At 30.9% G+C, this 27,579-nt stretch overlaps 1 protein-coding gene across 1 annotated transcript; it reads left to right on the top strand.

Moving 5' to 3' along the window:
* The first annotated feature begins 576 nt into the window (after positions 1-576).
* On the top strand, positions 577-27,063 carry LOC106074350 (protein mono-ADP-ribosyltransferase PARP14-like). The gene is made up of 20 exons (XM_056018146.1): positions 577-605; positions 2,003-2,226; positions 3,953-4,009; positions 5,546-5,650; positions 6,348-6,434; positions 6,668-6,745; positions 6,871-7,756; positions 8,473-8,645; positions 8,778-8,866; positions 9,007-9,119; positions 10,460-10,574; positions 12,237-12,339; positions 12,445-12,560; positions 13,510-13,591; positions 15,309-15,487; positions 18,871-19,103; positions 20,731-20,894; positions 22,163-22,305; positions 23,385-23,562; positions 25,472-27,063. Exons 2-20 carry the CDS (start codon positions 2,010-2,012, stop codon positions 25,735-25,737), a joined length of 3,384 nt encoding a protein of 1,127 aa, XP_055874121.1. The 5' UTR covers positions 577-605; positions 2,003-2,009; the 3' UTR covers positions 25,738-27,063.
* Positions 27,064-27,579: the final 516 nt, after the last annotated feature.

The following is a 27,579-nucleotide window of genomic DNA, read 5'->3' as shown; positions in this document are numbered from 1 at the left end:
AAAGGAATATTGTTAGTTCGACTTACGACTTGATACTGCAGGATACAGAGATTTATTACATTATACCCCCACCCGAACAAAAAATCCTGGCTACGCCCATGCTGGGTAGTAGCCTACCAGAGAATGTTATACATTTCATATTGCTTTTCGTTTACTATATTGTTATAATTTTATAGTAGATCTAAAACAAAATATTTAAAACATATATACTATTTAGCGTTAAAATGTTTAATTCTGTGTTATTCAATGTTAGAAATAATCTGTTATAATTTTAACTTATGGATTGTATGAAAAACAAAAAAATTTTTTTAATAGTTTTCCTCAGGGGGCCACTTCCAGCTAGCGTACAATGCCAGTGTACATCTCAGAGAATCTTTACTAGATTTTATTAGATCTATATGGAAATATTTTTCAAAAATTATTTTTGCAATGTCTTAGTTTGACCATGGTTTGACCAATAGAAATTGATATTTAATCGAAAAAATGTATTTAATGCAGTAATAAAGTTGGGGGGGGGGGGGGGGTAAATGGGTTTCGGAAATTCCCATTAAAACTGAAACCGTATACCTGCGATACTGTCGAACAGCCCCGTCGTTATGCTATGAGTATGAGATCAATATATATATATAGATTTAGATTCAATGTCAATATGATTTAATCGGACTGACTTCAACTTTTCTTCATAAAAGAATTATGATAAAGAAGATTCTAGCGTATTAATTAAAATCAAATTTTTAATATAGATCTATATAGCCAATCCAATATATAGCATAGCCAATATAGAAAATATAGATAATAGAATAGGGCCAATAGTCAATACTCGAGATCTATACTGACTAATAGAAGACCTAGATCTATAGACCATAGACGAGAGAGTTAAGAGTACTTAAGACTTAAAGAGAGATATTAATATAGACTAATATAGGCCCTAGACCTATATTATAACTATATTGTCTATATATGATATTAGATCTATAATATATACTATATGCTTTTATTGCCTTTATAGATCTCTATATATAATCTAGATCCATACCTTATAATATAGCCTATCTACCTATAGATAGATCTAAATCTATATCTACTCTAGATAAATAGCTCTAGAATATCCGAATAAACTCATAATCATATAATAATAATTATAATAATATAGATCTTCTAGATCTATTACATTATTATTCATTATTGTCAATTATTATACCTTACAGCAGTTGTTTTTTTTTAATAGTCTTAGTCTATAGAATCTAGATTTAGATCTATAATACTTATAAATTAATAGATCTATATATAGATAATATATAATATATCTTTTAAGATTTTTTCAAGGCTTTTGACAAAGTTCACCACCATAGTTTGCTTAATTGGCATTGCATCAGTGGATTAAGCATTTTCTGATAGGGAGAGAACAAACTGTAATAATAAATGGTTCTAAATCAACACCAATAACAGTAAACTCAGGTGTACCTCAAGGAACAGTCTTAAGTCCACTACTATTTTTAAGTTACATAAAGGATTTACCTAATTGCATTAGTTCAGGAATAAAAGTAAGATTTTGGAAGACAATTGCATAATATATAGACCTATAAAGGGGACTAATTCAGCTTATACCACCACTTCAGTCAAGAACAATTTCTTTCCCTTGTTTGAGATACAGATACTACATAAAATAATTATAGAATCATTAATTACCAATTATTAAGTAACTATAATTGTTAAATTAATTTTTTATTGATTCTTAATTTGTGATTTCAGGTAATTGTGCAAAATTTCAGTTTGATCCAAGATTGGGTGTCGGAGAAATAACGTGTACAAACTTTTTACCAGACAGTCAGAGTGAGTTTATACAAGCTTTGCAATAGTTATAAATAAAAATGTCGTATGTTTAATGCATTCTCTTCTACAATGACAAATTTATTTTATTTTATAAATAATAATAACTTTAATACAATATGGTTTTGACATCGATTTGACTTTCAGTTTTTTTTTTTATATTTTTTAATAGGCATACTATGGCATCAACAAAGAGACCTACGGATGATCAGGATAAAGACCCAATTTTTACCTATATAGGCCTACCTCAACATGCAACCAAGCCTATGGCTCAATCAGGACCAATAAATTATGCCCAGCATATGCTTAAACCATTAAGTAGTGTGCAACATTATGACTCTTTTACTGGAGAGGAAAACAGTCCTTCACTCTTTACAAACCTATGGAACCAAACAGGTTATTCTATATTCTATATTACATTTGTTTAATATTACTGACTGATTGTTCAAGAAATCTTATCATTTGCCACAAGGATTTAATAATAATAATCTTTATTGTCCGTATGGAAATTTGTCTTACAATTTGTGCATTACACCAAACAAAAAACATTATAACTATAAGAAACTAAATTTGCATGAAATTTCATAAACAAGTTTCTTTTACCTCTTAAATGCGGTTTTGACAGATTCGCAGCTTGAACACCACAATTTGTGAAAAACTGAAAGGTTGCTATGAAAGCTTGTATTTTATTTTTGGTGTTTCCCCACTAATTGCTGCAGTCTATCTATAACTAGAAAGAGAGTTGAGATAGTAAGGAATAATACTTTATAGCACTGTTAATGTTTCTCTACATTCTAAAGGAGTCAAATAAACAATTACAATTTGGCTAATAAAATCAAATTGATATTTTCTTTTATTAAAAGAACACAAAGGCAAAATAAATATTGTGTGGGTAATGGGAATGGGTCTTTCAATTGGGGTCTTGGAAAAATACATTTAGAAGCATTCAAATGGAAACTAATGGTCTAAAGAAATATTTGCTTTTCTTATACTGCACATTATTGCTTGCCTTATGAAAAAAAAAGGTAATAGGCTTACTAATCGAAGGTACTATATCAGTACATAGAATTTTAAAGCTGAAAAACATGTGATGAAGGGGTTACTTTGTTGGAGGATGCTAATAAAAAAGCTATGGTTAATTATTGTAATAAAAAAAGGCTTAATAGTGAAAGTGGGTGTGTTACCGTTGGGGGAAGGGTTAAAGGGCATATGAAATATCGAATTAAAAAGCTGAAGGACTAACTTTTTTGTGTAGCGGATTAGTTAAAGTGATACTAAAATTCATGGACAACATGCAAAATACAAACTAGTGACAAACAAAATTTAATTTTATGCCAAACTTTTCACATAAAATTTCTATGCAATTTTGTTGTTATTCATTGTTACATTTTTTAAAATTAAAATACCTTCACCTATTGTCCTATCCCTTAGTTTTTTTTGGGCACCAGAAATGATCTGTCTACTGTCTTTCTCCATTCCACTTTGTCTTGTCTAGACTAGAATATATTTCAAAGACAGACCTTTCCATTCTTTGATGTTGTATTTCTATTACTTCATCTGTCTGCCTTTTCTTCTTTTCACTGGTGCCCTGCTGCAAGTTTTTTGCGAAGTCTAAAGATTTTGTCATAATAAGGCCATAAATTTAGGTTTGAGTTTGACCTATAGTCAAAATGTGATTCTGTTTCAAATTTCCAACACAAGCACATGACTATGTAAATCTCATTCTATGTGGGTCACTTTCTTTAGAGCAGGTTTTTGTTATATAAAATCAAAAATGACTATTTATTAGCCCCATGTTATTTATATCATTTTGTTTAGCCTAAAAAACAAGACACTCGACACAATGTTTATGGAAGATTAAAGCATTTTGTATTGAGGATAGCAGTCATTAAAAAAAAACTGAAACATTAACTAAACAAATATGAAATAGTTCTTTTTATTTGTAACCAATCATTCAGTGTCGCATAAAATGTCTATTATTTTAAACTTGTTAGTTCAATACTTTTTTTTTAGTTTAAGTAGCCAGTGAGCTTACTTTCAAGCCTTACTATTAGTATTAATATTTATTGTAGAAACACAAATTCTAGTTTATATCCATGGTGATATAATCTATATCCTATAGAGAAAAGGACTACACCTACAAGTCTGGCCAGTACATCACACAATAGAAGTAAAATAGGTAAGCATTTTTTTTTATTCACATATTTATTTATATAATTTTTTTCTGTATCTAGCTAATAATTATGAAATAGATTCTAGAGGTTTAAAAAAATGATTATGAACCTATTAAAGTAGATCAACATGGTCCAATCTGCCAAAGCTTGCATGTAACAAATTACATTTTATTTGTGCTAAGTGTTTATAAATAGAAATGAACAACTCCTAAAAAGAAAAGAAAACAGAACAAAGTTATGTTTTCGCTCAAATTGGTGAAGCAAGTGTGGGTCAATGGTTGGGCTAGCGATGCCGGTCATGCATCAGGTTCTGATACTTTTTTTTAGCATTTCAATTACGGTATAGGGTGAAGTAATATAGGATTTCAATATTGCTTTTCATTGTTGTTTTTTGTTGTTTTTTTTTTAGGATATGTCACTAGTCACCTAGATTATAGTAGAAATTGTTAATAACAAGAACAAAGCTTTCTTTTGGGTTCAAAAACTTTAGAGAAAACAATCATGTCTAGTTATCAGAAACTATGAATTACATCTTTAAGTATCACAATCACAAAGATTTGGCAGACGTTAAGACGTTAGCAATTAATGAGCACCTCATTTTCTTCAACCTTCCTGCAGTGTTTGTGCTCTATTTTGCAAGATTGTTAAGACATTGCATCAGCATTTGATGAGTCTGTCCTTTCTCTTGTTGAGTGTTTAAGTCCTAGGTTTGCATAGGTTCAACCCACCTGGTGACTTAACCTTCAGGACTTTTAAAAAGCAGCCATAGTAGAGCATCATGATCTGTCCTTACTGTTTAGGAGGAATTTCTGCCCATATTTGTGAAAATGTTTTATTTCATCCACAACATCCAGTAGCACATTCCGATATGGACAAGCTTCAAATGAAGTAAGCAAGAGCTCTTTCCATCTAATCCACCATTTAGGACAGGACAGTGCCTATTCCGGTATTTGACACAGCTGTGTCAAGTATTATTTTCTAGCCATCAAGGAAACAACAAACAATAACATTAACTGTAGATGAGAAACCCTAGACAACAATATCAGTCTATTGAAGCAAGACATTTTAGCTCAAAGCTTGCTTGGCACCGGACATTTTAGAGCTAAATTTTTAGATACATCATGTATGTTCAACCAATGGGTCAAAGAGTACACAGTGGTGGATAGATCTCAAAAATCCATCACAAATGGTGTAGCTGAGCTGACATGACATTTGAATGATCCAATAGAAAAAGTTTAGAAAAAGCCACTTGCAATCTATTATACAGCTACAGAGCAGAAAAGGGAGCAGTAAAACTAGCAGCAGCCATACCTATTAAATCACCCACTTACCTAAACAATCTTTCTGACAGACGCCAAAAATTCCTTTTATATCTGTCATTAGCTATAGCAGATTCTGCCCTGATTCAAGGAGATCTCTCATCTATCTAAGGGTATATATATTTAAAATAAATAAATTCCTTGTGCTCAAATGCAACCCTATTTTTATTTTTGAATTTTATTAACAGTAAAATAAAAATAAAAATGTAATTATATTTTCAGCGTTTGTCTCTCCATTCAGCAGACCCAACACCGATAATGTAGCTGCTGCTTCTTTTGAAAAAAAAACTTTTAATAATGCTGGTTTAAGCATGTATGACAAAAAAGGTATGTTGTATATATAATATAGATCAAATAAACAAATGCTGGGTTAATAACAAAGTTAAAAAACTTAGCAGACAAAAGGAAAATCATTTTTAAAAATTTAAAGAAACTAAGGCAGAAAAGGTCCAAAAAAACTATCTTAAAACACCTTACTTAAAAAGTTAGCAGACGATTGCAGAGCGAATGGACAAACAAATAATATCAAAGGATAGCAATAAAAATCTATGGTCATACATAGTATTTAAGAAAATGGAGACAAAAGGAGTAGCCTCATTCAAAGGAGAAGATAACTTAACATATAATGATGATGAAACTAAAGCTAACATTCTAAATAAATAATTGGCATCAAAATACCTAAGTGTTATAATAAATGAAAAATTATTATGTAATCCCCATATTGACAAAACTATTTTAAAACTTTAAAAAAGCATTGAAGGATTATTGAAAGCATTTTTTAGAAATCAAGCAAGAAAATGAAACTAAAATGTCAATTAACATTGATTTTAGGACCCTTCAACTCAAGAAAAAATAAAGAAACTAGAACAAATATGAAATAGAGCCATGAGATTTCTTATAAATTTATAAATTCTAGTGATGGGAAAAGTGTAGTAAGGATGATATTCTTCATGGTGAAGTTTTTACTTTTGGAGTAAGATTGTTGTGTATACTGAACAATGTTATTTTATCTTTTATATTCCAGCACCTCATTACAAGTCAATGAGTAACTTGGCAGAAGAGGAAAGTAATAGAAGTAGTCAAATGTCTAATAAACCAAATGACAAACTAGGTAAACTTTACATCTGCTTTCTATTTGTCTGTTTGTTACTGCTTCTTATTTTCTCTATAGGCCTATTTGTTTATTTATTGATGCTTGATACATAGATCTATGCTAATTATCGTACAAAATTTACAAAAATGAATGTATATAAATAAACCAGCTTTATGCTTTATATATATATATATCACTATATGGCCAGGCATATTCTTATGTACACTTTACTATGCTATTCTATATTGTAGCCCAACATAACAGATCAACAAACAACTTATTTCAAGATGAAACAATAAAAACTAGTGAGATTCAATATGACCAAATAGGTAAGATCTATCTATATTTATTCTTGCTCTTTTTCAGGTATTTTTTTAACTTTCAAATAGAAATTTGAACTCAAAACCTCAGAAGAGCTGCCAAATAATATAATTACTTTTTGTTTATATTTCAGATCAAACTGTGTCTCATTATATTGAAAGCGATAACAAAATAAAGGATACCAAAAATCTCAAAGCGATCAGAAAAACTGAAGAAAATTTTAGGCAGTGTAGATCAAATAAGTCAAACGTAGATCTACCTGAAATATTTTCAGGAAGGCTAATATCCTTGGAACCAAGTACAAAAAAAGAAGGGGGCATTTTTATTGGCAAAATTTTTTTAACAAGCAATGCTTCATTTCAGTTTCTGAATACACAGTTGACATATTTGGAAGAACTGGTAAAAGATGATCATTGTGAAATTAGACTTATTAATGATAAAATACTAGTAAAGCTGAAATGGTCAGGAAAAATTACAGCTAAAGAAGTCAAGGCTTTCATTGAAAGAGCATTGGAAAAAATTATTAAATTTATATGTCTGTTTAATGTTTTGAAATTTAAAATGAAAGGTTCTCAGTTATCAGATTTCAAAACATTTAGTAAAGGTAAAATGGCCAACATTTTTGTAGACTACGAAACTAATGAAGTTATTGCTATAAGTGCCAAAAGTTTAAAAGATTTAGAAGCCCTGTTGAAGGATTTGTGCCTTAGATACCTCCAAGAAGACGTGGCTGAAACTAATGTTGAAGTTTTTGAAACATTCAGTTCACAGTACAATGAAAATAAAAGCAGAGAGAAAAGAGATCAAGTACTGAAGACTAACAAGCCAGCTACAATTAAAAGTGAAATTCAATATTCTAATGGAAAACATCTTTTTTTAAGAAGATTTTTAATGAAAGAATTCTATGCAAACACAAAAAAGAATCTGGATGCAAACTTCAAACTGTTTCCTGATAAGTGTGTAATCAGTGGGACACAAGAATCTATTAAAAGATTTGAAGAGTTTTTCAATAAAATAATGTAAGTGATATTTTAATATGGAGTAGAGGTAAAAGTAAAAGTTTCAGACCTTTCAATCTATAGGGCAGATGATGTTAAGGTCATTTTCTTTAGCTGCTGGTTAACAAGCTGGTAGTTATGTGGCCTGCACAATAACCAGGTGCCTTTACTTTCCCCAACTTAGGTCAGATACCCATTAGAGTTAGGTGGACTCAAGCGTTCACTCAAAATCCCAATCTTCACCAAGGTTCAAACCCAGGACTCCAGGTTTGGAAGTCAAGTGCTTAACCACTCAGTCACTGCACCCCTGGAGTTTAGGTAGTCTGAATGAAAAAAAAAGCAGAAAGTTAACAAAATCACTTATCTATATTCTTAGCTGAAGTATATAAAAAATATAAACTGGTACACAGAATTTTCATAGAATACATGTTATATGGATGGCTGCCTGGTCATGTAGTAAACATTATGGACTGTCATTTGATGGTCTCGGTTATGAACCTTGCCCACCTCCATTCCTCATTGTCTAGTGGTTGGGGCTATTATGTAATTATCATCTTAAAATCTGAAGGAACATCCGAAACATGTAAAACATTTTACAAACAAACATGAAAAACATATAACATGAAGCTGTGAAAGAATAAAAAATAAGTGCCAAATTGTAAGAATGTTTAGGAAATGTATTAAAAAAAAAAAGACTTTATATGTTAACTAACTCTTATCACATATCATTGATTTAGGATGAAGATAGATGAAACAGAAGTTAAACTTAAGTTTTTTGGTATTCAAGAATTCCTCCAAAGCAATGAAGGTCAAAACTTGTTAAAAAGTACAGAAAGTGGCAATAGATGTATCATCCAATTAAATTCTGATGCAGAACCAGATACACTACTGCAGCAAAATACATCTCAAGGTGAGAAAAACATAGGTTATTGGCTATCATTAGCTATAGCTAGAAGCCTAATAGATTGTGCTAAAAATGAAAATATGTTCTAATATTTTAAAATTACTTTTCTTTCCCATGAATAACATCAAAATATTTCAGTTGCTGTCACCAAAACTGTGTCTCAAAATGCATGTGACTTTGGAGACATAAAAGTTGATGTCATCGTTGGTGAAATTAATATGGAAACTGTAAGAAGCAATAGATAAAAAAAATATTATTATTATTGTTTAATTAAATTATTTGTTTCAGACATTACCTTATTATATTTAATTTAAAAACATAATTTTTCTTATTAATAACTTACAACAAGAATCTTATAATTCTGTAGACTGATGTAATTGTTTCTAGTGTTACTAAACACTTGAATTTACGTATTGGAATGCTGTCCAATTGTATTTTAAAAACCGCTGGTGATATCATTCAAGCTGAATTACATTTAAGGTAAGTGTGCATATTTACTTATAAACTATATAGCTTAACATTTAGTTTTATTTTGAGTTTATTTTAATTGTTTACTTTAACCAATTAGTAAAGTTTTATTCTAGTGTATTTTCTGCATATTTAGAGCTCTATTAACTTGAGAGATTTATCTTCTAATTAGTTAATTGACTTAGATAAGCCATAGTTTCATCATTCATTTTTCTTGATGAGATATACAATGGTATGGCAAAGAGGAAACTAGGCCTATCATAATGATGTTTGGATAATTTTTGTTGCATGCAAAAAAAACTTTTGACCTCTTGTATAGGGAGGTATGTCCATCATTTAAGATTTTAAAAAAATTGATCCAAAAATAAAAGAAAAGAAAATTTACCTTTTATTTGGGATTGCCTGTGATTATTTTTGTCTTCTTTGTTTAGAAAGTTAGAAAAATGTTGAGATATTACTTCTTAAGCATCTTTATGATGGTTCTGAAGTGGATTTAGCTAGATTTGAATTCTAAATGTGAAATATAGTTTGCAGTTTTTAATCATAGAATATAACTTTTTCTATTTATCAAATAAAGCAATGATGGTTAAAATGTTTATTTAGGCTACCGGTATTTTTGTTTTGCTATTAAGGGTTCAGGAAAGTAGTCTTTTTTTTTGTAGTACACATAAGTATGTCAAATTATTACAAATAATAAAGAAAACCCAGCAGCTTTTTAAAAAAAATGTTAGGAAAATGCATGCAATGTAAAGCAATTCAAGCATATACATATATATATATATAGGTGTTTCAGATTTCAAGTTTCTGTCTGGTAAAGAAAAAAGAAAAAAAAATTCATTCTTCTAATTCAGTTTCCCCACCACAAATTCTACCTTATTACTTAAATTTTAAATTTGGATATTTTTTTTTGATCAAATTAGGCCTACCTATTTAATGTGTGCTAGCACTTAGAAAAAAAATTTTTTTTTTTTAAATTTCAATAAACTAATTCTTAGAAACTAGAACTAAGAACCTGTGATCTACATTATTTCTGATGAAGATGATACTTTTATTTCTGGATGTTCTCTTTTTGTTTTTATAATTCCATGTGTCTGCTTTAAAAAAAAATCTCATATGCATACATGTGTGCTGTAATTTAGTCGTGGTCTTTGTAAGAGTATTCTAGTGGTCTCAGAGCAACTTTAGTTTGTGCTTCAACCAGCATTCATATTGTTGACATTAATTTTAAAATGTTGGTACCGTCATACTAATAGCACTGCAAACTTGGTTGAGAAATCATTCTAAACAGAGACACAATGAATTAAAAATATTTGGCAATTATTTAGTTTTATTTAATGCTGTTTTTGTTTAAGGTATCCGATGGGAATTAATTATGGTGACTTTGCTACATCTAGTGGAGGTAACTTGCCGTGCAAACATATTTTTCATGCCTGTATTCCATATGGCTACGGACGAAATTCAGGAGAGGTGTTGAACACATTTTAACTATTTTATTCTATCACAATTAAAATTAAAATGTTTCTAAAACATTTTCACTAATAACTAATATTATTTATATATATATTTTTTTTTAAGTTTATTTATATTTTAAAGTTCTGTTTATTATCAATTATCACTAACTTAACTATTTGATGTCACAGGAGAATAATGGAGATATTCTATTCATTTCAATGACCCTCACCCCGTTGCGCATTGTCTTAGAACAGTCTTTCCCAAACTGTGTTCCCTGAGGCCTAAATAGGTGTTTCTCAAACTACTAGAATAATTAACTAGTATTCCACCATATGAATTAATCTCTCTGAAAAATAAGCAAATTGTTCCGATAAATACTCAGAATGTGAAAGCGTTCTATTAAGGAAAAAGTTTGGGAAACATTGTCTAAAACAATAGCAAACATTGAAGGAGAAACTTAAAAATCATTTATTTTGTATTGATTTTTTTTTTGTCTTTAGTATTATTTACATTTTTCTGTTTTTCGTAATTCTTTTATAAAGATAATAAATTTAATAAGAAATTGTTAAGGTTTTCTAAATTCTGCTTTAAAAAATATATATATATATAAGAATTAGTAAAATAAATAAAAATAAATTATGGCTTTTATAAAGCGCAACTTTCATGCTTATAGCATGCTCAGAGCGCTTTGGTCCAATCTCAGTTGTGGACCAGGTGGGGGGGGGGGGTTATCTAGGAGAAGGTTTTTCCGTGCTGCCTTTAGGCGCTCAGTAAACACAACTCTGCCCGAGTTGGTAGGCCAGAGTTTACTTTTATTGAGTTTATTGGTTAATATGCATGATTAAATGCATTGCGCGTAGGACGTAATCATCTTTTTTGAAGTAACGTCTGTATTATATAAGATATCAGTGATATTAAACTATTTTAAAATGACTGCCACACATATTTATTCTGTGATACTAAAATAAAATTGTATATTTTAAGTTTACATTCTCAAGGTCAATGAAAACTTTGATTCACAACAAAAAAAAAAGATTTTTTCAAGCCTTTTCAGTATAATAGAATTAGTTATTTTATTCATAACATTGATGATATCACCTTAATGAAATGTCAGTTGTTGTTGTTTATGTGGGCTATAAGCGCACTTATAGTGCATGCAATTTGGTAGCAGTCTTTAGGGCCATACACATCCTCCCAGTTTCCATTCCCTGTCATCCTGTGGGAGGTTTGGATTAGGAAGTAAATTATCTTCAACTCTGAAGAAACATTTGAAACATTTTAAACTTTTTACAAAGAAACATCAGTTTAATATCTGAAAAGAAGCCTTAAGAGACTATTAAGGCAATTAGCAAATCACTCAGTATAATAGTTCTTTTAACATTTGTTCTTATTAGTTTATACTTATTTAAAATAGGTCTCAAGGCAGGTTATTTCAAAAAATGTGTAGTGGCCTGTATTATTTTGTTTAAGCGTTTTGAATTAATAAATTGCATCATTAGCATTATTTACTTTGTAAATGTGTGGCCATTCAAGTAATAATGATATCTGGATAAATGCAAATGTTAGTCACACTTACAATTAACTTCAAAATAATTGTTTTCATATAATTCCCAAAACAATTTATAGAATACATCCCTTTAACTTATGGTAAAATTTTCCAAATTAATATATTTTAAGATGACTGGTTTAGTCATAAAAATGCTGGAAGAGGCTGACAACATTAAAGCCCAGTCTATTTCAATACCAGCTTTGGGCACTGGAGCTTTAGGATACCCATTAGGTTTGTCTAAAAAAAATAAAACATAGATATAGTTGAAGATTGAAGTGTCATATATTTTATATCAAACTTACTGATTATTTTTATGTTAATTCTTTTTTATTACAGATGCATCTGCTAATGAAATCTTTGGGGGCATTAGACAGTTTGCTCAAACCCATAGACAGTCTCTAATACAACGGGTCAATATTGTGATATTTCCACGTGATACAGAAACTGCACAAGTATTTTTTTTTTATTGCAATGCTCTGTATCTCTCTTGAAAATTTTAATTTTTGTTCTTCAAATTTTTGACTACTCCTACTCATCCATTTAAGAGCCTACAGCTAAGCATCAAAATCTGACTAGAAGAAAAAGGAGATTTTTTTTACTGAATCGAAACATCGTGAAAACTTAATTTTTTAAGACTCTATTCAGCTAAGAAGAAAAAAATTAATCAATAAATTATTAAAATTAATCATTTAATCCTAATTGATTTTTTTTTGTATAAAAAATGTAGTAAACTAATGTTAGATTAAGTGTTCGTGTTTTTTTAAAATATTTTTTTTATGCCCCCAAGCAAAAAAAAATGTTCATTACTGTACTAATATTGGTAGACCCTAAAGCACTTTTACTCTTTCACCCCATCCCCACTTTAAAGTACTTGTCAAAAATAAGTAAAAGATCCTTATTGAGAGAATGCTGCTCTAATTTAAAATGACACATGTTGACATGTCTTATGCTTTCTTTGCATTCACTAGAGCTGCTTTTAGTAAAGATGTAAAGTTTATTGTTGAATATTAATATGGGTTGAGGCACTTGACATTCTTCAGGGCTAAACCCTATATAATAAAAAAAAAAGTAAATAATGTTCAGAATACTTCATCTGAATACTAAAATATAAAAAAAAACATTATTATTCTACCATTCTTATTTTCATAAATTTAATTTCCTATTTAAAGTTAAAATTTGTTTGATTTTGAAATTTTAAATGATCATCATACAACTAAAAGGATCTGTGCTCTTTAAAAAAACAACAAATGCATCAAAATCTGACGAGAAAAAAAATATTTTTTTTTTATCTAAATCTAAATATCCTGGAAACTTAATTTTTTAAGACTATTCAGCTAAGAAGAAAAAAATTAATAACATTTTTTAAGCTAATGTCACAAATCCAATACTCTTTTTCTTCAGATCTTTAGATCAATTTTATTTGATAAGCAAGACATTGGGGCTGAAAGTAAACACAGTGAAGTTCCATTGACTGATCCTAGTTGTGAGTACAAATAATGTTTTTCTCATTGCTGTACATCTTGCAGAAATGTGTTATTAGCAAGTATAATAAGAGTCAAAGCTGAAACATTTAAAAATGCTTATTGTCTATCCTTGGCATGGTACCTAATGGAATATTGTACAGTATTAAAGCATTTTAGGATAAAATATATGGGTGTTACTAATTGAATGAAACCTACTCAAAAGAACATTAAATATTTTCTTGCTTATCTATGATGAGATGATAAAAGTGGAATTATGCAAACAAATTTAGAATGTGGGTTTCTAAGTGAACTGTCTTTTCTATGCTAGCTTACTAATAGGTATTTGATATGATTAAATTGTTTTTAGCATATAAAATAGGAGAGACCTAATGGTAAACATTTATTGCATAGATTTTATATCACAATAATCAAACTAATAATGAAAACTTTATTCTTTTTGACATAATAGCATTTTAGTTGATGTTGACTTTTAGCTAAGTGTTATTGATAACTTGTAATATCATCTACCTATTTTATTCAAGTAATAGATTCTTTTCAAGTCCAGTATTACAAAAAATAGTTGTTTCTTAACTTTTTATAGAGATGAATGTTAGCTTTTTTCCTTCTGCGCACAATTTATTAGCACTGCATTTCATTAACACCAATTTTTTTGCATTTAGTAAACTAGGTTAATCTCAATTGTAAAATCAAACAAACATGTCTCACTTCACTGATTCCTTGAGTACAATGGACTCACAATGGACATGATCTTCTGACAAGCTAAAGCACACCAGGGGCAGCCTGGTGAGTGGAGGGGAAGCCACAAATAGAGATTCAGTTGTCACCATCAGTCTATCATATGAATACGCGCAGGATGTCTGCCTCATATTCTAATGTAACACAACACTATGTTGTAGACTGCACTACTTTGCACTGTTTTCTGAAATTTTTGTCCTAATTTGAAGCTTTTTTTTCATGAGAATATATTTTTATCAGTTAGTTGGTTCAAGTCCATTTAATTAACATGAGAACAAGAACAACTCGAATGTAATCAAGTGACCTTTTAAGTGACCAATGGTACCTGCATAAAGTACTAAGTATGTTTTATAATAATGAGCCATACAGGCATAGCATTAGAGGCTTGCAATTCCAGAAGTGTTGTATGGCGAATATTGTCTCACTTAAGAATCCTGTCAGCTTGCATATGACACTCGCCCAGTGTCATGCGTAATTCTAAGACCTCCCCTGAGCACACCAGAAATAAAAAACTGATCCATTGCACTACAAGATTTTATTATTTGAGTATCTTCCAAATTCACATGTCTCTTAGTCTGTTGGATCAATGGGTCAACACACAGCATCTACACACACAAAGTGTTAACTGTTAAGATGTGAGCTTTAGTAAATATTAGATATATACAGGATAGTAGCTCTAGCTCCGGCCAATATCTGGCCATTTTTCACTATCCAGCCAAATTCATCTCCGGACAATTATCCTGGCAGGATAGTAAAAAATATACAGTAGTACCTACATTTCTCTTAATATGTATAAAGTGGACATGTTCTATTAATGTCTGTTATGGAATGTATTAACTTTTATATTTAAAACAAAAATAATGTGCTTAAAAATATATGAATAAGCACCAAACATCCGGCCATACCCAGCTCTGTCAGAATATCAAAAAATGCTATGCTGTGCAACCCTAGTAAATATTAGCTTTTTTTTTCTATCAACAGATCAAAGTGTTGAAAGTGTTGAAGTCCAAAAAATATCTCAAGAAGTAGACCTTAAGATTTTTTCAGACAATGCTCACAAAAGACAATCAGCAGCAAAAAGTCTTCAGGAAGAATGTCAGTCAGCATTTAAGGAGGAAAATATCACAGATAAAAATTTACATCGCCTCAAACCAGATCAAGTATATTAATTTTAATATTATTTTTATTCAATTTGTTATTACTACATTATGATTATATATTCTACTACTCCTATCCCCAATTTCACACGTTAATATAATATAATAAAGCCAGTAGTTAGACTTAGTTAGAATTTGAGTAATCATAAAGTAATAAGTATGTACATAGATATGTCTAGGATGTGATAATTTTTTTTTAATAGAAAATCTGTAATTTATTTGATAAGATTATAATATAAAGTTTTTTCTTTTCTATCTTACCTACTTTTTCTTCTGGCAAATCAAGCACTTGTACTCCTTAGCTTAGACCAGCGGTTCTCAACCTTTCAAGTTCCGCGACCCCGTAGTATAATTTCCCACTAAATAGCGACACCATTCGTAAACTTTTTTTCATTTACAGGTAAATTAGTTTGTGCTCATTATTAAATTTAAATAGGTTATTATTCAGACTTGCATTTATTTACTTTTCTATTGCATATTCACAAATATACATGTTGCATACTTAAGTGACTATTTGACAAATATGGCGAAGTATGGATAATAGTCTTTGATACAGTAAACTACATTGTTACAGAAATAGTGTTTCGACAGTATTTACAAACATGCCGTTGGTAGTGCAAAGTCACTGCAAAGGTTGAGCTTGTTTCTTTTCTACCAGATCAGGAATTTAGTAGCACATCAGCTTCTGCATCAAGTCTGATTCTGAATTTGGACTTTTGCAAAGATTTGTTCTTGGAAATGGAAGATGAAGGCGCAATACAATCTCAAACAGAACGAGATATTTTGAATATCAAGTACGATTCAAACCTTCCTGTTACAGCACATTAAAAATATAAAAAAAATAATAAAAAAAACTTCCAATGATGAAAAGACAAAGTCCAAATTTCTAGGGTCTTAGGCAACCCCTGGCAATTTGTCATTTGACCCACAAGTTGAGAACCTCTTGACTATTAACTAATGATTGCCCAATATATAGAACAAAGTTAAATAATGAAAACTTAAAATATTAACATTTTACATACATTTTAAAAATTATTTGTTATTAAAAGGATGTCTCTCCATTTTTTAAGCATAAAATTATTTTTGGTAGCAAATGAGTTAAAAAAAAATATTTAAAACTCAAAATAATTAAGATTTATAATAAATAGGAGATGAGAATATTATTGACACTACTGGAAAAAAAAGAATAAAAAGTATAGTAGTTATAATACTTAATGCTAAACCATAACTTATGTCTCTCAAGAGGTAATATACCACAGATAACTTACAAATACAAAAATTGCAACCTAAAAAAATACTCAGAAAAATGCAAAGTTACAGGTGCATTGCATATAAAAAAAATATACAAGAATTTTTTTTGTAACAATTATTATATAAAAGAAAGACAATTGTATTAGATTTAAAAAGTGAATTTTTAAAACAATATTTAATAATAATTACAGATAATACTCAATATGCAATGTTTTTTTTACAAAGCTTAAATATAAAAAATTTTGTAGACATTATTTCTCCGACCTCTGACACCCAATGTCATATCAAGCACAATTATTTCTTTTACCTGACAACACAAGAATCATTAAAAAAACAACCAATTAGTTTACTAACTATTTGTAATTAATTATTTTGTTTGCTATCTCGAACAAGGGTAAGAAATTGTACCTAACTGAGGTGGTGGTATATAAGCTGAATTATATCTTTATAGGTCACCACTTTAAAGTTAGTTAGTAAGAAACAATAGGTAACTAAATAATCTTCTATTTTCATACACACCTCTTTATCAGAGTGGTTAGAATGTCCACTTGAGGAGGGAGTCATGTGTTCGAATTCAGGTGTTTTTTTTTCTTTTTTATATGTTTATAAAAAAAAACGATTATGATAAAATTCACCCAGAATTCCCTTTCTCCCCCCTCCCTCCTCCCCCATTTTCCCAACTGGTCCAGATAAGTGATAGGATCATAGCTCATAGTGTATTGAGAAAACTAAAAGCATGAGATGGTGCTAAACAAAAGCACTTTGTAAAAATGTTTCTAACCACATAGATTTAATGTTGTTGATCTAGATATGTTACTAACTTAATTTACTAACTGATCCGAACTAATTAATACAACTACACTTCGTGTAAGCTTTGTTTTCTAAAAAATTTTTGTTTCTTTTTCTTGTTTAAAAGTTTTAATTTCTAGACCTTTTTAGCACATGCTACTATTCATTCAGTCCAAACTATACAATATTTGTTTGTTCTCTTCCCTTTTCTCCTGCAGATCAGCGAGTCTTTAAATGCCCTTTGTATTTGACCTCATCTTGTTGCCAACCTTGCCACATCTCAAAGCTTTAACGTTAATCTTATCTCCCTCTACCTAGTGTATAGCCTTACTTTTTCTCTCCTATAACTCTACCTAATAATGATAAATAATAATCTAAAGCTGAATACATAAATAAATAAATATATAAATGGCTCCTTCTGTCTCAGAAGACAATGGATGCCACCAGATGAGTCACTGGTTTTGAATAACTAATTCTTGTAGATTATAAGAGATAGTAGCATATTATATGTTTTCAATATTCATTGTGTAGAGTTAGTTTTTTTTCTTATTAAGTACTTCTTTCAGTTATTGTTTATTTATATGTAACTAGCTCTTTATTTAAAACTGATTAAATTGTAACTTCTTTGAGAAAAAAATTTAAAAAGACCATACAAAACACTTTTTCTCTCTGGAAAAAAAGGTTAATTTAAATATGTAAACAAAAAACAGATGTGCCAATTAAATTTACAACTATAATGATTACAAAGACTATAGTCTATATATATATCTACAAGCTACTTTATGCAGTATGCTGTGAGATACACATTTGGACTAAACAAATACATAATTTAACTACAGAGAAAGCAAAATCATGTTTTATTTGTGTACATTATATATTATATTTAAGGGTAACTTTAAAACCTTTAAAAATTATCATATATTTCACACATTAAGTTCAATTTATTGCATTTCATTTTTTTTAAGCTTTCTTTTTCATATGAAATATGTATATTACTCAATTATTTTTTTGACAGCAGTGTACTAGAGAATGAAAATTAGAATATTATTTAATTAATAGTTATATTTATATTCATGAAGAATATTAAAATTAGGTTTTAAAATTCTAATTGTTAATACCATTATTATATTGCCAGATGCCTATCCATGAAAATATTTTTAATATACTGAGAAATATTTGAAAATTTTTTGGTCTCAACAAATTGTATAGACTTTGAAAACAAAAATTATGTTTGAAAATCTATTGGGAAACATTTTAAAAAATTATTTTTTTTTGTCTTCCTCTTTAAAAAAAAAAATATGGTACACTTGCTTTTTTTTTTTTTTAAAACATTTTGAATTTTCCAGATCAAAAAGTTAGAAAATATTGGACTTCAACATAGAATCAAAGTTGGTATTGAAGGTGATCAGCTTAATATGCAAGGATTTAAATCTGATGGAATGTTACAAGTTCAGAAGACAAAGGAAAAATTAATTTTGGAAGCGGTGGGTCAGCATCATCAATCACTTCTTAGTGTGATTCCATCATCTATAGAATGGCAGTATAAGCTTAAAGATATCTGGACTACCTTTAAACCTGTGTAAGTGAATATAATGAATTAATAAAAGGTTAAGAACCTTATACTATAGGGCCTATTTTAACATGAATATTCACAGTTGACTAAAGTAGCACCATTAGTAAAATCACTAAATTTAGAGACACTTCAGGGCAGAAGATTAAAAAGTTCAATTAGCAATACATAAAACACAGAACTATAACTTACTAATAAAAAACAACAACACACCCTAATAAAATACTCAAAGGCAAAAGTAAAAGGTACATTTCCTGTTCCATATGCTAAGACTACTTCATACAATGGCTCCTTCTTCTGTACTGCCATTAGAGCATGGAACGGGTTGCTAAAATCAGCCAGTGACTAAGCAGAGTTTAAGTCTCTATAACATGCATAAACACATGTTTACACATAGGACAGGCATGATTATCTTCTCTTTGGAAGTAGTGTCTGCAATTAATAAAATAAGATATCCTTTGATTTATTACCTTCTGTTTTGTGTTAGGATCCTATCGGACTATTATTTAAATGAATTCTAGACTTCTCATTACATTAAAGGGAATTAAACTAAAACATTAAAACGACTCATCAGTCTTTTTTAAAAATCTATTTTTCAATTACTTATCTTAACTAAATGTCTTATGTTTGATAAATTAATATTTACAGATTTAGAAATAAATATTATTTAGTTGCTTAAAAATATAATCATGTCTGCAATGAGCACCTGTTTAAAATCAGTTAGCTTTAACTGTACTTTGCTTTGTTTAAGAAAAAGATACAATTACTTCTTTATTGTGTTGACTAGACCTTCTTTACAATGTAGACCTATAAGAAATGTATTACTATTTGATGGTTGTTTCATTAGTCCTTTAGAAAGTTAACACAATTTGGGTCCTTTTTAGGTAACTGTTTAAAAAATTTAAACCCAACCTATTTCATTTTTATATAGTGATCTTGTAAGACCTTTATGTCAATTCTACTTTTAATGATCTTGTAGCCTATTCCTGTTTATGTTTTGTTTAAAAGAAAGGATTACAGAGCTACAAGAGAGGACTTATTTTATTTTATCTTTACACTAAAACTTTCTATTTGAAAAAGAGGAGTAGAAAAGGACAGAAAAATTTCATGGTGTGTCATTTTGCGGTGGCTGAGCGGTAAAGCGCTTGACTTCTGAACCTGGGGTCCAGGGTTCAATTCCTGGTGAAGACTGGGATTTTTAATTTTGGGATCTTTGGGTGCTACAGAATCCACCCAACTCTATTGGGTACCTGACATTAGTTGGGGAAAAGTAAAGGCAGTTGGTAGTTCTGCTGGCCACATGACACAAGGTCTGAAAGGGGAACTTTAATTGGCCAAATGAACATGGCTCCCACATATTAAAGAAAAATAGATGGAGTTGCTCAGGATTTCATTTTCAAGAGTATGTTGATATTAGTATGTGTAAAATATAAGATTAGTGGTTTGAAAAGCCAAAACATATTGAAAAGCCAAACATATTCTCCTGTTTTACCAGAATGCATAATCTTATAATTTCATATTAGAATTGATGGCTGTATGCTAGTGAAATGAAAGTTGTAGAAACAAACAAACATACACACAACTTGGTAATCTACTTAGTAGTTATACAACTTTTAAATTTCAATCATCCTTCTAGGATTAACAGCGAGTTGGAAAAAGCCAAGAAGAATAGCATGTATTTTGAATATACTGAGGATTCTGGAACCAAATATAACTTTGATTTGTTTGCTATGAGAGTAGTTATGCATACAGGAATAGGAAAAGCAACATATGAACTCCGACGTTATGATAAAAGAAAAGGTTAGTTTAAAACATATATTTATATACATACACCATCTTCCTCCAGGTGTCTTGGTCCTCGGTGAGTCTCTCAAACTGTCTCTACAGCTTGCCCAACATCTGCTTCTGAATTGCAGCGCCATGTATTTCTGGGGCGGTTCCTCTCTTTCTCTTTCCTTGGGGGTTCCAGGTGAGGGCTTGCCTCATAGTGGTTGGATGCAGTCTTTAGAAGGCATGGCTTACAATGTCTCTGAATGATAGCTACTTAAATGGGCTGCTGCTTTGTTCTTTGCCATTTGAGATCTTGTCTGGCCAGTGGATAATAAGAATTTTCCTGAGATGGGTATTGATGAATACAGGGGCGGACTGGGTATCAAATAGGTCCGGGCATGACCATCTAACTCGGCCCACAGATGACTTGCCATAATATTGGTATAACAGTATATTTAGAGCCCCTCTGAGTCTCTAGATGGTAGTCAGCCTGTTGTAAAAGTTGTCTTTCTCTTCACTTTCTTTCATTGGCGTATAGCATTGGATAATATCTAAGTTAAACTTCTTCTTAGTATGAAAGGATGCTGTTAAATTAGTATTCGTGGTCCCAATATGTGCTTTCTGGGCCTGCTTGGACAGTATCAGGGCTGCTCCATGAGTGTCTGTATATCCTTAGAATAAAAGTAGTTTACCTGAAGTCAGTCGCTTCTACCAGGAACCATTCCATCTTGACTCTGATTCCTAAAATAGTGAGTTTGAAATTTTTCATTTCTTCTACAGTCTCATACATGGTCCTGACATTCCATATACCAGAACTGATCGTGGTGGTGGTATTGGAGGATTTAGGTCTGTCTGCTTCCAGATGACTCGCTTTCACTGACATGCATCATATACCTTCCAGCTTGAGGTCCATCTTCTCCCAGCTGATAGCTTAGGGTTTTTCACCAGGATAAAGTAGCTAGTCTTATGCCCAATCTTCCTCCTTTTTCAGCTGGACTTGCTTGGGACCGTCCTCGGTGGAGTTTTATATATTTAAAGATTTGTTCAACTCACAAATGTAATGGCTTTTCTTTGTCAAATAAGATAACAATATAAATGATTTTCATCTTTTATCAATTTCTTTTTATAATTTTCTAAGAAGTAAATTAATTAAGAAACTACAGTTGTAAATAGACATTTAAACAAATCCATAGAAACAATATGCTTTTTCACTGAGTACCACAGATATTTATCATTTATGGAAAGCTCTAGGCATATTTATTCCAAATTCTAATAATATATATGAGTATTATCTACAGAAGGAGAATCATTGCCCAATCATTGGAGTGCCATGACAGAGACAGAAAATTTGAAGGTAGTTGTGATCAAACCAGGTACTCTAGAATTCATTACTGTTGAGTTCCATTTTAAACAGTCAGGAGGACGTCATCAAATTAAAAAGGTTTGAATTTTAGAACCATCCTTGATTTTTAAAAGCAAAATAAATGTATAGCTACAGTATTTAATTTTATTGATAGTTAACTACACTCGAATCCTGGTGGAGACTGGGATTTTTAATTCCGGGATCTTGGGTGCCTCTGAATCCACCCAGCTCTAAGGGTACCTGACATTATATAGTTGGGAAAAGTAAAGGCATATTTATGCCATAATAATTATAGTTGTGCTGGCTACATGACACCCTCGTCGAACTGTGGGCCTCAGAAACAGATAACCTTTACATAATCTGCCCTATAGATTGCAAGGTCTAAAAAGGGAACTTTACTTTTTTATGTGTCTGTCTTGAACTTTGTTTTTTTTTTAAATTATAGTCTGTATTGATAGTTTTACCTCTCATGATATTAACATGTTTAAATAATATTAGCCTGGTAATGAATTTGTTTTATGACATTTGATTTATATAAAGTGTGTTATTATTTTTAAATATTGATTAAACATCAAAAGTCAGTGATTTGATAATCCTTATTTACCACATTCATTTATTTTTGACTTGGCAGAATTTAGGTCATTTTTTAATATGCATGGCTGTATGCATGATGCGTAGGACGTAATCATCTTCTTTTTTGAAGTAACGTCTGTATTATATAAGATAAGAAGATAAGATAAGAAAGTAATGCAATGGTATCAATTCGAACACAATCTAATTATAACATTAATGCACTAGTAATTTTGGCTTATGTATAATTATTGTAATTAAACATTTGTTAGTTTCATAAAAGCTCTTTACAAGAACAGCATACTATTTTTCTATGCCACATTCTTCAAGAGCCTACAGCTCATCAGCAAAAAGCTTACTAGATATATAAGCTTCTATAATTGTACCTAGAATGTAGACTTGAAATTCAATTTTCTGCTAAGATTTGTTATATTTACTATCTCTAACATGTAAATTCTGACAATGAATTTATTTCTTAATATTTTATGATATTTTTTAATGAAGTGTTATTGAAAATGATAGTCTAAATGTTTAAAAAATGTAATGTTTTATTTGAATTTTTTGGTATCATTTCCAACTTTGCACAGATCGAGCGCATTCAGAATAAAAGCTTACACCAGCAATATGCGGCTAAGAAAAGAGAGATGGATTTGTATAATCCTCAAGGTCATCAAAATGAACAAAACCTTTTCCATGGAACTTCTCCGCAACCTATTCCTCAGATTAATGAAACTGGTTTTAATAGAAGCTACTGTGGTGTCAATGGTGAGTTTATAAAAACAAAGAATTGGCTTCTGTTGACAAATTTTCTTATCCACATAGCTAACAGATATTAATTTTTTAGGGATTTGAAAAAATAGTTCTTTGTTATGAATGACACTAGCTATTTAGCTAGTTATCTGTTTTTTTCTTAGGCTCAAATAGTTACGAAGGTAAATAATTTTATATTCAAAATATAACTCAGTCTTATACTAGGAACAAGTAAATCTCCCTTACATACATTTTGTTTCACAAACATGATTGGACAAACAAAAAAATATAATCTTATCTTATAAATTATAGATATTACTTCAAAAGAGAAGATAATTATGTCCAAAGCATTTAATGTGTCCAATTAGTCATGTGACTTAAACTCTGTTAAGTCTTTGGTTTTCCTAGCTGATTTAGGCAAGCCATTCCATGCTCTGATGGCAGAAATTCTTTTATTGAGAAAGGCACCCTTTAGAGTTCCTTCAATGAGTGTGATATTGGCATTGATGGCTGAGAAGCACTAGTTCTTGATCGCTCCTCATTGCATGTAGCCGTGAGTTTCTGGGTCACACGATATGAAGCAAGGAAAGAGGACAGCAAGAAAGAGCGTCAAACTGACAAAAAGCTGAGAGAAGAAGCTGACCTATCTGCAACAGACCAAACCTACCCATGCCACATATCAAGCTGGCCTTTTAAAGCAAGGATTGGACTTTACAGTCACCTTTGTAGTCTTAGGAAATGAGAATTGTGCTGATCTTTGACCACGAAGGAGGATCTCTATATATATATATATGTTGCTGGTTTTTTAGCGGCCCCCGAAAGGGGAAAAGACGCTATTAGTTTTGTGCGAAATGTCTGTCCGTCCGTCCCGTTTAGATCTCGTAAACTAGAAAAGATATTGAAAATCCGACATCACAATATTTTAGACCATTCAAAGTTCTGATGCAACGGCTGCTTTTTTTTTATCTGAAACCGAAAAATCTAATTTTTAAAATCAGTTATGCAAGCAGTTTTTTAAAGAGAAAAAGCTAATTAGTATGCATTATAAGTTAAAACAAATAGTAATCTTGTAAACTTCATTTTTGGGCACTTTTTCTTTATTGCGATTTTTTTTTTTTTTTTTTTTTTTGAGCATTCGAATAAGAGATTGGGCCTTTTTAAAACAATTACATCAATTATAAGACTTCAGTTAGGCCAGGAGAGGCGCGGTAGCTGAGCGGTAAAGCACTTGGCTTCTGAACAGGGGGCCCGGGTTCGAATCCTGGTGAAGACTGGGATTTTCAACTTCAGAATCCTTAGGCGCCTCTGAGTCCACCCAGCTCCAATGGGTACCTGATATTAGTTGGGGTAAAGTAAAGGCGGTTGGTCGTTGTGCTGGCTACATGACACCCTCGTTACCGTAGGCCACAAAAACAGATGAACTTTACATCATCTGCCCTATAGACCACAAGGTCTGAAAGGGGAACTAGTTAGGTCAGGTTCACATCTAACTTTGCATTCTTTTGCACCTATCCTTTGATCTGCTGTACTGTTGGGGCACTACACAAGATCTGTCAACCTTCTTTCTCCATTCTTATCTCTCATTTGTCTTTGATATAATTTCATTTGGATGTTCTTTCTGAAAATATTGAAGCCTGCCTGGGTGGACCACTTCGGGGGCCAATTTTGAGTTTGTGTTTCCACACAAACTGTCTTTGTAATCTTGTTTTTAATGTCTATTTTGCTGAAGGTAGGGAAGGGCAATAAGAAAACCAATTACTGCATTTCATAAATATGCTTTAAAGAGTTGGCTTAAAGCAATGCATGATATTAGTCTGGGTTTTAGATCTTACCGTTATTATTCTACTTCTTAATTTTTCTCTGATCTTTTCTCTTTTCTTAAACTATTTTGCTTGCATTTATGGCTTTTTATTATTATCTTTAGGTACGGTGTACGGTAAAGGTGTTTACTTCGCAGTAAATGCATCTTACTCTGAAAAATATGCCGTTCGAGATGAACAAGGAAATAAATACATGTACAGAGTGAAAGCTTTGACTGGAGAATTTATTGAAACAAATCAAGAAACAAAATACCTGCCTAAAAAACCAGGAAGTAACAGACCTTATGACTCTGGTGGTAATAGTAGCAGAGGAATCTATGTCATATTTCATGATGCTCAGGTTTATCCTGAATATTTGATTACATTCTAAGGTTGAAATAATTAGCAAAATATTAACTGGTGTTGGAGATCTTGTATTCTGCATGTACTTTGATCTAATACTTATTTTTTAAACTTTTTAACTATGGACTAGGACTAATTTTTCTTTGGTGTTAAAATACTTTTTAGCAAGACATACCAACATCCCCCCCTTTCGTACCAAATGGATTTAACAGTGTTGATCTAATCAACTTAGTATTATTTTTATTATCTTTTTAATCAGGGAATAATGCAATAACAAAATTAGTTTGCATGCGGCGTCAGAACGAGACAGCTGGAGGTCACTCACGAAGGCCGCGGGATACACATTTGAGACCAAAAGAAAATCTTAATCGACCACCTGCGGACAATGGTTATTCTTGCCCTGGATGTGGCAAAATATGCAGGTCACAGCTGGGGCTGCGCAGCCACGCGAAATCTGTATTCCTCATTAATCTTCGGACTCGAAGACAAGCCTTATTATTATTATTATTATATACACCTATATAACATAAATAACAATTTAATATAAATCTACCTTTTACCGGCTTTTAAGCTATCCCACTTAAATTTTTCAACAAGCCTTTCGTTTTCTAAATTATCTGGACTCTATTTATGTTCACCAAAGCCTGTTGTATTTCTGGGGCACATAATAACTTTTCACATCGGTTACAAACATGTTTACAATTATCTGAAACCAAAAATAAAGGAGGAGGTTTCAATAGATATTAAATAAATGTCAACGTTTTTAAGATGTCATTTTCATCAACAGTATGTTTTTTTTTCTTTTGAGACGCTAGCATCAAAAAGCACATGTCAATAACTGAAGTAAAACAATTTGTAAACTAGTATAACAAACCAAAACCTAATATTAAAAAATAAAATAAATAAATATTATTTGTCATTAAAAAAGAAAGACAAAATTGGCCAGTATTCAGATCCCACAGCAATCACAATTTTAGTGCAATGCTCTATCAACTTAGCTATCTAGCCATTCTACTGTGTGAGAAATTTTATCTTTTCTTACTTATTGTTTGAATGTCATTCACTATGTATATTGGCACTTCTATATTCACCCCACTTGTGTCTTTTATTTATTTTACATATCTATTCATGAAGAACGTTGGTTGTAAAAAATACATATGCTCTACATTTTACAACCTATTTGAGAAAAACAGAAGATACTGTTTAGGGTTACCAGCCACCTTTATGCCCACAGGATGACAAAGCCTTACAAAGGAAGACAAAAAAAAAAGAAACTTTAAAATCTATGTTCACAATAAAATGTATGAAACATATAGCGTATTATTAAATCAAAAGCTGTAAAACATTTAAACATCTACCATATTTCAATTTAGAAATGACATTTTCTTCAAAGTGTTCTTTGTGACAATAGAGTCTGCTCTTTGCCCCAGTGTGTCAATGGAGAGTCTATTTCTCTCTTTACTCCACTGTGTCAATGGAGAGTCTATTTCCCTCTTTACTCCACTGTGTCAATGGAGAGTCTATTTCTCTCTTTACTCCACTGTGTCAATGGAGAGTCTATTTCCCTCTTTACTCCACTGTGTCAATGGAGAGTCTATTTCTCTCTTTACTCCACTGTGTCAATGGAGAGTCTATTTCTCTCTTTACTCCACTGTGTCAATGGAGAGTCTATTTCTCTCTTTACTCCACTGTGTCAATGGAGAGTCTACTGGATCTACTTCTATCTTTAGTCCACTTTGTGGTGAGTGTGCTTTGATGAAAACTTAATATTTTCACTAGAAAAATTCACTGACTTTTAAGAGCCCTATTTGGTCTCATAGGAACAGCTTTAAATGTATTCAAACAAAACTATTCATTTAGGAGGTATTCA

Source organism: Biomphalaria glabrata, chromosome 1, assembly GCF_947242115.1.
Source record: "Biomphalaria glabrata chromosome 1, xgBioGlab47.1, whole genome shotgun sequence".
NCBI classification, from domain to species: domain Eukaryota; kingdom Metazoa; phylum Mollusca; class Gastropoda; family Planorbidae; genus Biomphalaria; species Biomphalaria glabrata.
Note: the sequence above shows the minus strand (reverse complement) of the source record. Positions and strands in the feature narration are given on the sequence as shown.

What these genes read in the sequence shown, in the direction of transcription:
- LOC106074350 (XM_056018146.1), top strand. Translation starts at nt 2,010, where the DNA reads ATGGCATCAACAAAGAGACCTACGGATGATCAGGATAAAGACCCAATT. An exon ending in GATTCAATATGACCAAATAG is followed by an intron (nt 6,746 to 6,870) that starts GTAAGATCTATC and finishes TTTATATTTCAG; the next exon opens with ATCAAACTGTGTCTCATTAT. An exon ending in GCAGCAAAATACATCTCAAG is followed by an intron (nt 8,646 to 8,777) that starts GTGAGAAAAACA and finishes AAAATATTTCAG; the next exon opens with TTGCTGTCACCAAAACTGTG.